Source organism: Nelusetta ayraudi, unplaced genomic scaffold (assembly GCF_046127955.1).
Source record: "Nelusetta ayraudi isolate G7.1 ecotype Tasmania unplaced genomic scaffold, CSIRO-AGI_Nayr_v1 ptg000020l, whole genome shotgun sequence".
In the NCBI taxonomy this organism is placed as follows: domain Eukaryota; kingdom Metazoa; phylum Chordata; class Actinopteri; order Tetraodontiformes; family Monacanthidae; genus Nelusetta; species Nelusetta ayraudi.
The window spans coordinates 2,344,635-2,358,227 of NW_027466070.1; the positions used below are offsets into that span (position 1 = coordinate 2,344,635).

Consider the following 13,593-nt stretch of genomic DNA (forward strand, 5'->3'; position numbering starts at 1 on the left):
CTTGCACGGTCACATTCCTGAGAGGAGTGGACAAACTGGAAAGATGTGCTTCTCCAAAATAAAACACCTATTTCACTGCACTTTTCTAATAGGAAATGATCTAATGATGAATATTGAATAATATGAATAAGAATTTACTGATTATTTGGAGGCCGTTCTGATAACCTGCAGCACATTTCTTTGAATCGTCACGTATGCGTTTGTCTCGCGTGCAGTACCTACTTGTCGCCAGCAGGGGGAGGAGAAATCCTTCGGACCTGAGCCTGAGCAGAGGGGGAGGGCCGCTGGTGTGCATTTGTTTTGTGTGTGTTTTTTTGTGCTCCACCTTGACAGGTTGAACTGGCTCAGACGCTGAGTGTCGGCACTTAGAGGGCAAACCTCCGGTACGAAAACGAAACACAGAGAAATGTTTCTTCTTTTCTTTCTCAGAGCTTTTTGTTTTCCTTCTGAGGAGGTGTGTTCTGTCAACTCAGAGGTTTTACTTATTTATTTTTTATTATTTTTTTACCCCTCAGCCTTCAGCCGTGCTCTGACGTGTCTCCAGTGTGGACCCTGCAGGACTTTGCAAAGACCCCAGACTTTCCTCAAACATGTCATGTGTAAGTGTACATGCATGTGTGCTTGTCATATTGTTTACCACGTCTGACTTTCTATCTTTGCACATGTTCCTTTAACAGAGTGGCGCGCTTTGCTGCACTTCCTGCTGCGGTTTGAATAGTTGTTAATCATTAGACCAGGCGTCAACACATTCTGGCTCTCTTGTCCCGCAGGAACCTTTGCTTTCCCTTTGCCTTTGTCTCGACCCACTACGTTTCCACACTGCGTCTCCATGCGGATTGAGGTGGGTCCCCACCTAAGGACCGGGATGGAGCCCCCTGGAGGTCTGAACAGACCCCTCAAAATACACGACCTCATGGATGATGCTTTTTACCGAGCCTACAAAGACCCCGAGGCTTTTCCGCAGCGCGGCACCTTGGACGGAGACATCGTCCCGGCCGGGGCGGGACCCCCCTCGCAGGACCAAGACCAAGACCAGCGTAGGAAATCCAAGCTGGTCCCTGCGCGTCCTCCACCGCCGCCCCCCACCAAGGTGAGCCCTCCTCATCCAACCGTGCGTGGTCCTGGAACCGGACCCGCCCCCCCTCCGGTGCCCCCTAGGACACGGGGGCTACTCGGGAGGCAGCTGTCTTCCATGGGGAACCCCGTTCCTGCCCGCAGACTGACTCGATCCACCACACAGGTGGACACATACGTGAGTAATGGCGAGAAAGTTTATTTCCTACCCGAGTGAAGATGAAGAGTTCCCACTGAGGTCCGTCCTGTCCTCCCCTCTCATCAGGCCCCCTTCACCATCAAACTGATAGACACGCCACAGGGCAGCACCAAGAGTCTGGCTTCCTTCCATGCTGCTACCTCCAAGTAAGAGACCCTCAATCTGTCCTTCTCACACTGACACCTTCCCAAATGTTCTGGACTGTTGGTCAACTCCTCCAAAGTGAGAGAAGTCCATCGTTTATCATCAGCTCCAGTGTTGTTTTTCTGTGGGAGGCTGTAAACAGAGGGCTAAATAAATCTTATTATTATTCCCATCTGAAGACCTTCGATGTGATTAATCACATGAGCCGCTGACCTTTCCTTCATTGTCTGAGGGAACCTGCCGTCTCCTTCTCTCGCGTCCCTCTCAGACTCAGGTCTTCCTACAAGCATACGGACGCCGTGCAAAACTCCGGCATGATCTGGGGTCGGCTGTCGCCCATCCATCCCGCCCTGCTGCAGCAGGTGGAGCTGATGGTCAGTGTGGCCACGGAGTGGGGCAGCGAGCAGCACTCCATCCCGACCGCAGGTGATGATGAGGTGGGGGGGGGGGGGGGGGGGGTGCGAGGGCACCGCTCCAGCCGTCCGTCTCTGCTCGGAGCTCTCGTTTCATTTTCACTTCAGTCCAGGGGAATAATGTAACTTTCTCTGTGGCATGCTTTCGTTTTGTTTTTTTAACAAGTTATCATTTCGACGGATCAAAAGTAATAACATGATCAAAAGTAAAAGACCACCTTTTATTTGTTGGGAGTGAGAAAGATTTGGAGAAACTTTTATTAACCTGCAGCAGCTCTGGTTCCCCTGTTGGGATGATACAGGTACAAACAACTTTATTGATCCCACCAGAGGCAACTGGTTTGAGCATCTTGCATACCACCATACACAGCCACAAGTATATTCAATAATGACAGGCAAGCAACGAAAGACAAAGAATAAATGACTAAAAATCAATAAATTAAGGGGAGGACTAATGTTGACCGATAAGATCGAGATGCAGATATTTCAATACATGTTACATCTTAGAATTTAAGTTCAGAATTTGTTTGTATATTAATAATAATATATTATATTATTATATGTTAGTATGTGAATAATAATTTAACCATTTAAACTTTGCATGCAACCGCAGCGTTGATCCAAGTGTAGCCACGTCGTCCGAGTTCTGTCTCTGTCCTCCTTCGGCCGCTGCACATGGCGGCAGAAAGCCCTCTGGACTCTGACCTCTCCATTGTCTGTGCAGTCGACAGGACGGTGTCGAGTCTGATCGATGAGATCTTCCAGCTGCTGGAGCTCACAGCCGGCCCAGAGCAGACCTACGTGCTGAAGCTGTGCGACTCGGAGGAGTGCCTCCGGAAGTGAGTGGCTGGAGCCCGGGGGGGGTCGATGAACGGACCCGCAAGGAGCCAAAGACTCTTGCTGTGTTGCTGTGTGTGGGTTTGTGTACTGAACTGTAATCTTGAGCTCTTTTCCTTTCCACTCGTCTGCAGTGAAGAGCTGCTGGGAAACCACGAGACCGTCCAGAAGTACTACAAGTACGAGCTGGCCATGCCACTGCGACTGCTCAGCTTCCACAGCGTCAAACACCGTCTGGTTCGGGATGTAAGTCCACACACACACACGCACACACACACGCACACTAAATCGATGATTTACCAGGGTTGCTGTCAGTGAACACCTCAGCCTGGCTCTGCCCCCTCCCTGCCTGCTCCTGGCAATCGCCGGGGCAGTAAAAACCTCCACCCTCACTCTTTGACTTTGTTCTGTTTACACATCACATAAAGGGATTTTTTTTTTTTCTTAGCAACATAGAAATAAAACAAAGGTCAAGCACGCCTCATCCCGCCTCCTATTCGTGCACGAGAGCGATCATGACTGAGTCTTTTGAATTCCAGTCTGGGAACGTCGCTCGTCCGTCTTGCCGGTCTTCCCACTGAAAGCAGTTTATCTGAAATGAAAGTAGAGGCCCGAACTCAAATAGCTTTAGATTCCGAAGCCGGACGAGTTTCTTTTACTCGTGATGGAAACGGAAAGCCACAGAGATCAGGATCTGCGCCACCTAGTTTCATTTGGTTCATATTTCACACGACGAGAAGGGCCAAGAAAAGCACTGACTGCTTTTGTTTTGTTTTCAGCCTTGACCCTCTGACTTCTGAGAGGTCTCGCTGCTGTGAATGTTTTCTGTGGGCTCTTTCCAAGATGGATGCATTAAATAATCAATTGCATAAATAAAAGTACAAAACGACTTCCAACAATCCTTCAACATAAGTCCCATTGTGCTGTGCATTTCCTTTCTCCCCTCTCGAGGCCGAAGACGACGAGACTCCGTTCCATCTCTTCCAGCTCCTCCGTTCGGTCGGTGTCGTCGGCGCCAGCAGGTGAGACGCTCAGCGCTGGTGTGAACACGCTTTGAGTGCAAACCGCCATCTGTTTGCAGGGAAAACATTCGGCCAAAGTGTTTGCTGAGCCCGCTCTTCCCCTCTCCTCCCCCTCCGTCAGACTGAGCCTGCAGAAGGTCCTCAGCAGCTACAACCGAGAGGCGAAGGCGCTGCTGAGCTCTCGGGTCAGTCGAGTAGCAGCATTTTAAAAAAACCTCTCCCGGGTGATGGGACGTCGCTTTGCGGTTGACGCTTTATTTCGCCCCCCCCCCCCCCCCCCCCCTCTCTCTTTTGCCCCTGCAGTCGCCGACCAACGCGGCGGCGGTGACGGACTCCGTCTGCACCGTCAGGAACCTGCTGTGCGGCCTGTCGCCGCAGCAGCTGGACGACGCCATTGGAGCGCTCAACAGACTCCGCCCCTTGGCCCTGGTAGGGCACCGTCAGCGCTGCCGTTGATGCTCAAGATCTCCTCAGCTGGCAAATCACACTGAACGTAGTTTTGTTTTATTTCCCGCAGAGTCACGAAGAGAAGGCTGAGTGTGAAACAGGTGCGAAGCTTCAGCTTGTATTTTTTTTTTTTTTAAGGAAACATTTGTACCACCTGGGATCAAACCAGCACAAACACTATTTTGGAGTGACCTCACACATCCATCAGCTGAAGAGGCTGTACGAAGCGTTTGGTGGAAACACCGTCCGGGTGCTGCTGTCGCATCGTTTCCGCTCATCTCTTCCGCCATCGATGCTCTGCTGTTTTTTCACACTAGATGCTTCCTTGTTTTCTCTATTTCTAACAATGAAGCTAGTCAATTATTTCTAATAAGAAAAATAAAGCAGAGGAACCACATTGAGATGCAGAGTAATGAGTTACTTTTAGTGACCTCTAGTGAGCTTCAAAGTGAATTGCGGAGCCCTATCATTCCTTTTTGACTATGCCCCCCCCCCAACCCAGTTGTTTTGCTCTGTGCCCTGCAGCTCTGTCGATGCTCCACACGGCGCTGCTCTCTGTGCTGCACATCTTCTTTGACAACTTCCACTCAGAGTTCTGCGTCCAGGAGCGAGTTGGCAAACTGGAGATGCGCGACGTGGACGAGAACGCCGAGATCTTCCAGTTTGACATCCCCACCGTCTACCAGCTGCAGCCCACCTGGATCTCCAGGTACGAGCTGCACATGCTCACGCACATACAGACACACACCCACACACCCACACACACACAGAGGCTTGGAATGAACCGAACTCTCTTGGCCATTTCTTCAGCTACGACAGCTTCTCCATTTCCTGCGAGCTGCTGTACGGGACAACGAAGAGCTGCGACGTGGTCATTTCTGAGAACATCAGCACCAGCTTGTCTCTCGGAAACAAGATCAGGTGTAACAGGAAGTAAGAGATTAAGGCATTCTGCCCTAAGGAATTCCTCTTCCTCATGATGGCCTTCAGTCTTTGCAGGTTTTGGGCGAGACGACTTTTGAAAGGGATTTTCCTTTTCTTTCCAGGAAAGTTCCAGTTGTCTCCTTTGCTAGCAGCTCTCTGATATGTTCTGTTTGTCATCAGGATGGCCTTCCCTGTCCCAGTCAATCAGCTGCCCTATGAGTGCATGCTAAAGCTTCGCCTCCAAGGTTCCAAGCGAGGGAAGAGCGTGGACCTGCTGGGCTGGGCCGTGCTGCCGCTCTACACAGACAGGTCGGTTACACCCTCTGATAAGGTCTAGAGCTTAATGTCAACCGCTGGAGATTAAAACAGGGGAACAAACGATCTGACTCTTCATGGCTCACAGGGAGCAACCTGGCAGCCAAATTAATATTTTTTTTTTTTCTGTGCCAAAGTCACCCATCCACTTTTTATCATCATGAGTTTTTTTGGAAACTTTATATCTGTTAACACGTCAACAATGCTGTTTTTTCTTTTTTTTTTTTTTACCTTTTTTCTGACGCTTCATCAAGCAGCGGCATAGTGCTCCACCTAGTGCTGAAAAGTGGAACAAATTTTTATTTTTGTATTTCCCCTTTTTATTTGCCTTACTTAAAAAAAAAAGATTTTTCAGTAGTTTTAAGTAAGGCAAATACAATGTGCTTTCATATTCGGCTCTTACAAACATATTTATTCCCTCAGCTTTATGCACCGTCCTCTATTCAGCTCTACATTCCTAATTCTGTGGCTATTGGTACCCTACTGCCTAGTCTGACCTCTGACCCCTGTCCTCACAGCACTCTGGTGACGGGCACCGTCCTGCTCAGCATGTCCACGCTGGCTGAGCTGCCTGCTGCACCCTCGCCGGCCCTGTTTGACAGCCACAGGCAAGCCATCGGGGTCATCGTGCAGGTGAGGGCACTTCTCTGCTGGCCAACATGGACAAGTTGCAAAGAAAGAACTTCCATTTTCACTTTTCTTGAATAAACTGTCCCTCCCACAGCTCGACTTCCCGAAGGAGTTTGAGTGGAGGTACCGGCGACCCATCGCGCTGCCCGGCTCCATCGTCTTCACCGAGCCCTGCGAGGATCTGAGGAAGAGGATACTGGAGGTGTCCAGGAAGCACTGCCTCTGCTTGTGAGTGGAAGGAAAACAGTCGCTCGTCGTCCCGCTGGATGCATTTTCCAGGCCTGAGTCGAGTTCTCCCTCTTTTCTTTGACCAGCTTGACGGACAATGAGAAGGCCTTTCTGTGGAGCAAACGCTTCTGCAGCGACAAGGGGTGCACCTTCCTCCACCTGCTGCTTGGTGGCGCCCACCGCTGGCAGCCCGAGGACCTGACGGAAATATATACGGTGGTGGAGCACTGGCCCATCTACCGACCAGAGGAGGCGCTCTTCCTGCTCAGTAACAAGTAGGACAGTCAAAGATTAATACGTTTTAAAAAAGCAGCATATTAAAAATGTAGCCGGCGAAAGTTGCATGCACCGGCGTACAAAGAAATCAGGGAACAGGTGTGCGTCTTTGGATGGGTTAATGGCAGCAAAAGAATTGCATCAATGAGAGTCATAAAAGTACACAAAAACATTAAAAAAAACAAAAAAACCACACAACCTCAAAAAATACGGCAGTGGCTGGAGATCGACAAAATAAAAAACAGCAGCAATCAAAACCCAACCACATCACACACTGTAGAAACAAACACATTTCAATAAACAATAGAAAATAGTACCCTTAATATGAGATGTTTCAGAGTCACGCTTGGCTTCCACGATTAGCCATTGTAGCATTCATACATGTGCTCACTCATACGCACGGAAACTTGAACATTAAACGTTTCACCCCACCTCGTCACGACTGTGTGAACACATAGCACAATTCTGACGTCCATAACCGAACTCTCTTTGTCGCTCGTGTATCTCGAAAACATAGAAGAAGAACGAAAGAACTCCGCGAATCGCACCCGAAGGAACGATAGACTGCCGCCTGGTGGCAGCTGTCCAAAACAACATTCTAAAATAAATAGGAGAAGCAAATAGGTTTACCACCGGTTACATAAAGCAAGTGGCTTATTTTACTGTTATTATGAGTGACTTTAACTAACTGTGCTTCGTGCGGAAGACAAACAAGCTCAGAAAACTTCAGTCAGCGCCGTTGCCTGCAGGCGACAGCGAGTGTCAGAGTGGACCACGTCACGTCACGTCACGTTGACAGTGTTTGTGTTTGAATTGGTGCCAGAGGACGGAGAGCAACTTCGTGTCCACAGGGTTCAAAACAAATCTAACATTTATCCCCAGTGACTCACCGTCCAATGTTACGACATGACCAGCTTTGAACTGCGACTGTTCATAAAGGTCTTCAGCTGCTTCATGTGCCACTTTAAACTAAATCATTGACAAGGAATTCCACATTATTCATTCATTACAAAGTTATTTCTGCTATAAGATGTCCAATGTGTCTGCTGTGGTGTTCACTTCCCAGGTTCCACCTGGCTTTACATCTTACTTTACTGTGCAACACTCCAGCAGAGTAGCCCTAACACTGTTATGATCCATTATTATGGTTATTTTTCATTGAAATGAAGCAGCCTTGCATATCATAATATATCAGCAACAAAACAAGGGAAACAGGTGTAACACATACAGCTAATGTACATTGACAACTTAAATACACCTTCTTTTTCTTTTTTTTCCCAGTTTCCCAGATGCGACAGTGAGGAAGGCTGCGGTGAATTACTTCAGGCAGAGTCCAGACGGAGAGCTGGAGATGTTTCTGCCACAGTTGGTCCAGGTACCTCATTCCTCTTTCCCTGCTTAGAATAACACAACCCAGTGCAAGCCAGTGTAACGTAGGGGCTTTGGCGAGCGTGTGTGTGACGGTTTGATCTGCCGTTCTGCCCTGCAGGCCCTGAAGAGTGAGTGGGACCTGGACGGGCCGCTGGTGACGCTGCTGCTGCAGAGGTCGCTGCAGAATGTTCAGATCGCCCAGCAGCTCTACTGGTGAGCTGCAGGCACTGCTGCTGCTGCTGCTGCTGCTGCTGCTGCTGCTGCTGCTGCTGCTGCTGGCTTCACCTGCTGCCACGAGCGGTCCATTTACAACAATCTGCAGCCAGTTATTTAAAGTCCTGTGTGTCGCTGTGTTGTGTTGTGTTTGTGCTGCACGCTGGCAGGCTGCTGGAGGACGCACACAACGATCCACACTACCGCAGCTGGCTGGGGAAGGTGCAGGCGGCGCTGCGGCACTGCTGCGGCCGGGCGCTGAGGCAGGAGCTGGAGCTGGAGGCCCGGCTGGTGTCGGTGCTGGTGGAGGTGGCCGAGAGGGTTCGCATCGTGGACAGGACCCAGCGGAAGGTGTGAAAAATACACCGGCCCGGCCACACGCAGACCCACCACGCCTCTTTTTAAGCGCTTCATTTCTTATTTCTATTTTTCACCTGCAGACTGTTTTGAAGAAGGCAAAGTCCAAGATGAGGGAGTTCTTCGAGGACGGCGTCAGCTGCTGCCTACCGCTGGATCCGGCCGTCCGGGTGAAAGCCTTGGATGTGGAAGTAGGAGCAACTCAACGGGCCCTTGTGTCAGTTCACTTCGGGCTCCTTGGTGTGTCTCAGTGGGGTGACGCCCTAAAAAAAAAAAATCTCTCCGCAGGCCTGTAAAGTCTACAACTCCAACGCAGCTCCTTTGGGAATCTCCTTTATCTGCTCCGACCCTCTGGCCAGGAATGTCAGCATCATCTGCAAGGTGGGGAGGCTGGATACATCGAAAACAATAGAAAATTGAAAAAACAAAAACAAAACAAGATTTCTTGAGTCGTGAAGTGATCCTCGAATGCTCTGAAGTGAAATGCTCCGTTCAGACAGGAGATAATCTGGGTCAGGACATGCTGGTTCTCCAAATCGTCCGTGTGATGGAGCGGGTTTGGCTGCGGGAGGGCCTGGACCTGCGGATGATCACCTACAGGTGTCTCCCCACCGGCAGAGCGCAGGGTCAGTGTGTCAGACGTCACGGGTGCTCTGTGTCGTCGTGATGTTTGTAGCTGTTTTGTTGGCCTGGTCCGATGCCTTGTTCACGGCCTGTGTGACCGTCAGGCCTGGTGGAGGTGGTCCCTGACGCCGTCACCCTGGGGAAGATCCAGCAGGAGTGGGGTCTGGCCGGCAGCCTCCGAGAAGACACGCTAGAGAAATATTTCCACATGTGGAACAAAACCAGGGAGGACTACGAGAAGGTGCAGCGTCTCCACCCAACGTCCCTCCAGTGCTCCCTGGAATATAAATATATATTGTTTAATTATTTATTATTTTCCTGATCCATTGTGTTCTATCTGCAGGCTGTCATGAACTTCATCCACTCTTGCGCTGGCTGGTGCGTGGCCACCTTCGTGCTGGGTATCTGCGACCGGCACAATGACAACATCATGCTGAAGCACAGCGGCCACATGTTTCACATCGACTTTGGCAAAATCATGGGCAACGCACAGAAGTTTGGCTCCTTTAAGAGGCGAGTCGGTGGCTTCAACAAAGAACACACACAAACACAGATGGGCGGATGAAAACGCTTTTACTTAAAACTTTCTGGGTCTTTTCACAGGGATCGCTCGCCTTTCATCTTCACGTCTGAGATGCAGCACTTCATCACCGGCGGCGGCCAGAAGCCTCAGCGGCTGCACCGCTTTGTGGAGCTCTGCTGTGAGGCCTACAACATCATCAGGCAGCGGTCGGCGCTCATACTCAGCATGCTGGAACTGGTTAGGCGGCATCACCACGCAAAAGACCATCCTTCCATCTGAAGGGATAAGCTTCAGCGTTCTCATCGGCATTTGTTTTGTTTTTTTTAGATGCTGCACGCTGGAATGCCGGAGTTGAAGGACTACAGCGACCTGCAGTACGTCCAGAACAACCTCAGACCTCACGACACCGACCTGGAGGCCACGTCCTACTTCACAAAGTACCTCAACTTCAGCCTTAAGAGACGCTGACCTGACAGAGCACCACCTGCTGGTTTCTGCCTAAGTGCTAATCCGGATTTCCATGGTAACAACTCACTTATTTAAACATAGATCTCCGTCTCCCTCTTGGCGCAGAAAGATCAAGGAGAGCATCGGCTGTGTGGCCGTCAAGATCAACTTCCTGACGCACAGCATGGCTCAGGGGAAGAAGCAGGAGCCGCTCGTCCGGAACGGCGCCGCGGCCCCCAGCAGCAACATCCAAACAGCCGTGATTGAGGGATTCACCATCAGGGGGAAGGATGTGGTGAGGCAAATAATCCAGACTGCATGTTACTGACACGGTTTTTCTTTCCGTCCTTGATTCAAAACGGAACTGACTGTCAAACTGACGGAAGATTCACATCCCTGCCCTGCAGGATACCACCGCTTTTTATTATTTATTCATTCATTTATTTATTTATTTACTTAAAAGCTGCAACCCCTGTTTAAAGCTCTGAGCATTTAGAACCCCAACATTTGAAACACTGGCTCGAGGGCGTCAGATCTACCCCCAACGTCAAAATCCAGAGGTAGGAATGACAGGGACCAGACATTGAATATGAATGTGAGTAGAAGGATGCTGAGTTTTGACCTGGAGGAGGAACAAAGAGGCCATTTATGCATATAGTGAAAGAGGAAGTGAAGCAGAGGATGAGAGATGGAGAGATGGAGATGGAGGCAGATGAATGGCTGTGTGTGTATGTGTGTGTGTGTGTGTGTATGTGTATACATACTGTATGTGATATGTGCGTACATATGTATATATATATATGTATATATAAGCCTTCGCCCTAAGACAGCTGGGAGAGGCTCCAGCAGACCCCCGTGACCCTGAATAGGAATAAGCGGGTATAGAAGATGAATGAATGAATGATGAATATATATATACATACATATGTGTGTGTGTGTGTATATACATGTATATGTGATGTGTATATATGTGTGTGTGTGTACATGTGTATATATATATATGTGTACATAAATAGATATATCTGCTTAACTCGCAGCTGTACGACTTGAGGGTGCACATCGACGACGGCCTCATCAAGAGCGAGAAGACGTTCGGCCAGTTTGAGCTCATCCACAAGCAGCTGCAGAAGTACTTCATTGAGTCGATGCTGCCGCAGTGAGTCCTGCCGCCAGACACTGAACCTCTCGCCCCTCTAGCCCCGCCCACTCTGACTCTTTGTGTCCCGTCTGTCTGCGAAAGGTTTCCCAGGTGGTTCAAGTTGTCCTTCACCCCCAAAAGGAGGATGACGCTGCTCAACAAATACCTGAAGGAGCTTTTTGAGGGGCCGTGCAAGGGAGTGAGTAGCTGCTTCTTTTTTTTTTTAATGAATGCAAAAAAATCCTCACTCATATGCAAACTTCACCTCCTCCTGCAGAATGAATACGTGTGCAGCTTATTCCTGGATGGACCCAAGGAAGTCCAAGAGACTTTGGTGACAGGTAACTAGCTGTCCTTCATTTAAAAAAAAACAAACAAACAACAAAAACCAAAAAGAAATGTAAGAGGGTCTCTGGGTTTTTTTGGTTCACCGGTGATACGAAGGAAAATGCCACAAATGTCTTGGATGTTTTTGCAGAAGCCCGTCCTCAGATCCAGCTCTGCATCTCCTACTCTGAGTCCAAGCTGTCTGTCTTGGTGAAACACATGAAGAATGTGGTGAGTCTTCTTCTCGGCAGCCGGCAGGAGGAGGAGGAGGAAGCAGAGTACAGCTCGGCCAACAGCGTGACTGGCGGCTTCTCCTTGTGTCTTCTCGCCAGAAACAAGCCAACGGCTCGAACCCCGACGCCTGCGTGGTGACGCGGCTGCGGCCAGACCCTCAGCAGCGCTCCAAGAGGAAGACCAAGGTGGTGCGCAACAACGACAACCCCACCTTCAACGAACTGGTACAACTTTGCCGCGTTTTCTTCCCCAACTTCTTGTCAATTTTGCACCAACACAATTTATCTTGGATTGTCGTTGGATATTTAGTCAGGAAGTTTTAAGAAGTGAGTAATCCTGTATACAGAGCTCAGACTGTGATTTTCTCTTACAAAAAAAGCACAAAGCTGAAAAACATACTAAAAAATAGAAAATAATACTTGCCTATGTATTATTATTATTTTAGTAGCAAAAAAACATAATAAAAGTTGCTTCACTTTTTTTTTCCACTTTACATCCGAGCAGCTTATATAATAGCAAAAACAGGCCACGTTGATACAAAACTTCCTGTTGGCCCTGAAGGCATCGACTAGTAGTGCAACAATCTGTTTAGACTGAGATGAAAACAGGAGATAGAAATAGAAATGTCACACTGTCTTCCTCAGTCTCTGCAAAGGAAGTTTTTTATTATTATTATTATTCTATATATTTGTTGTTTTCAATGTGCAGCCCCAGGACTTCCTCTTTTACTTTTTACAATAACACATGTTCCACATCTTTCCTATCAAAAATGAATCCCTGTGACTCCCAACGTGGAAAGTTTTCACACTTTTTGTTGCTGCAGTGTTTCAGAAGGCTTCCTACTCACTCACTCACTCACTCACTCACTCTCACTCCATGATGAAACACAATAAGTCCAAATTGAAAGTCTCCCTGAAGCAGCTTCACTGTGCTCCGCAGCTGGAGTACCACGCCCCGGTGCTGTACGGGATGGTGCTGGAGGTGGTGGTGAAGAGCAAGAAGACCTTTGTGGCCGCCACTAACATCAAGCTGGAGGAGAATCTGCTGGACAAGGAGACCTGGTTTCCGCTGGGGAACTGCGCCGTCTGACACCGCGGCTTGCGTCTGCTGCGCCACAGGCCTGTCGCCAGAAGAGGGCGTCGTCGCACCGGGAGCAGGCGGCCCACCTTGCTGGGCACAAGAGCTCGTGATCTATTTATGGGATGTAAATAGTGTTTGGAGGATGTTACAGTGCTGAGTGGAACTCAGGCGAGGAGAGCGTTTACTGTGTGAACCGTCGCTGATGGTTGAGTCTGTATTTAAAGGGCCAGTCTGCCAGATTGCATTATCATAATGTGACCATTCAAGCCACCCTTGGCAAGAAACCTACAAGCCGCACCTGCAATTGTCTCCTCTCCGAAAGTTTGTCTCATTTAGTTTGGCATTACTTGAATATGCGTGTGTAAGAAGTGAAGAGTTGTGAACAATCTTTGTTTATACGTGAACGTATACATGACTAACTTAAAGTGAAGTTATTCGCCATAAAGGAACCCCAGATACTCGTGTCTTTGCAGATCATTGTAAAACTCTGTATGCGCCCTTTGAATTCACCATGAGGAATGTTCCTGTTTGATGACATACCAAGCAGCAGACTGTTTGCGCTGCAGTTTGCGTCCACTTCTCTCCTCTTTTGTCGGCCAGTCGTCTCCACGTTCTGTTTGTGCGATACCTGCCCAGACTGAGTGCCTTTGTTCCCCCAGGGCCTGTGTCAGCTGGCTGTCCTTGGCCGCTGGAGTCGCTGTGTGTGTGTGTGTGTGTGTGTGTGTGTGTGTGTGTGTGTGTGTGTGTGTGTGTGTGTGTGTGTGTGTGTG

At 49.2% G+C, this 13,593-nt stretch overlaps 1 protein-coding gene across 1 annotated transcript; it reads left to right on the forward strand.

Annotated features, from left to right (window-relative positions):
- The first annotated feature begins 515 nt into the window (after window positions 1-515).
- Window positions 516-13,200, forward strand: pik3c2g (phosphatidylinositol-4-phosphate 3-kinase catalytic subunit type 2 gamma). Its single transcript, XM_076027396.1, has 33 exons — window positions 516-599; window positions 771-1,252; window positions 1,340-1,419; window positions 1,686-1,843; window positions 2,555-2,669; window positions 2,802-2,913; window positions 3,619-3,689; window positions 3,811-3,874; window positions 3,993-4,118; window positions 4,207-4,237; window positions 4,662-4,845; window positions 4,947-5,069; window positions 5,241-5,369; window positions 5,894-6,008; window positions 6,100-6,233; window positions 6,320-6,508; window positions 7,791-7,884; window positions 7,999-8,093; window positions 8,264-8,444; window positions 8,534-8,641; window positions 8,739-8,831; window positions 8,947-9,076; window positions 9,179-9,315; window positions 9,418-9,587; window positions 9,678-9,834; window positions 9,925-10,034; window positions 10,171-10,339; window positions 11,082-11,200; window positions 11,285-11,381; window positions 11,460-11,523; window positions 11,661-11,740; window positions 11,842-11,967; window positions 12,683-13,200. The coding sequence occupies exons 2-33, from the start codon at window positions 830-832 to the stop codon at window positions 12,830-12,832; spliced, it is 4,134 nt and encodes a 1,377-aa protein (XP_075883511.1). The 5' UTR covers window positions 516-599; window positions 771-829; the 3' UTR covers window positions 12,833-13,200.
- The last annotated feature ends 393 nt before the right edge of the window (window positions 13,201-13,593 follow it).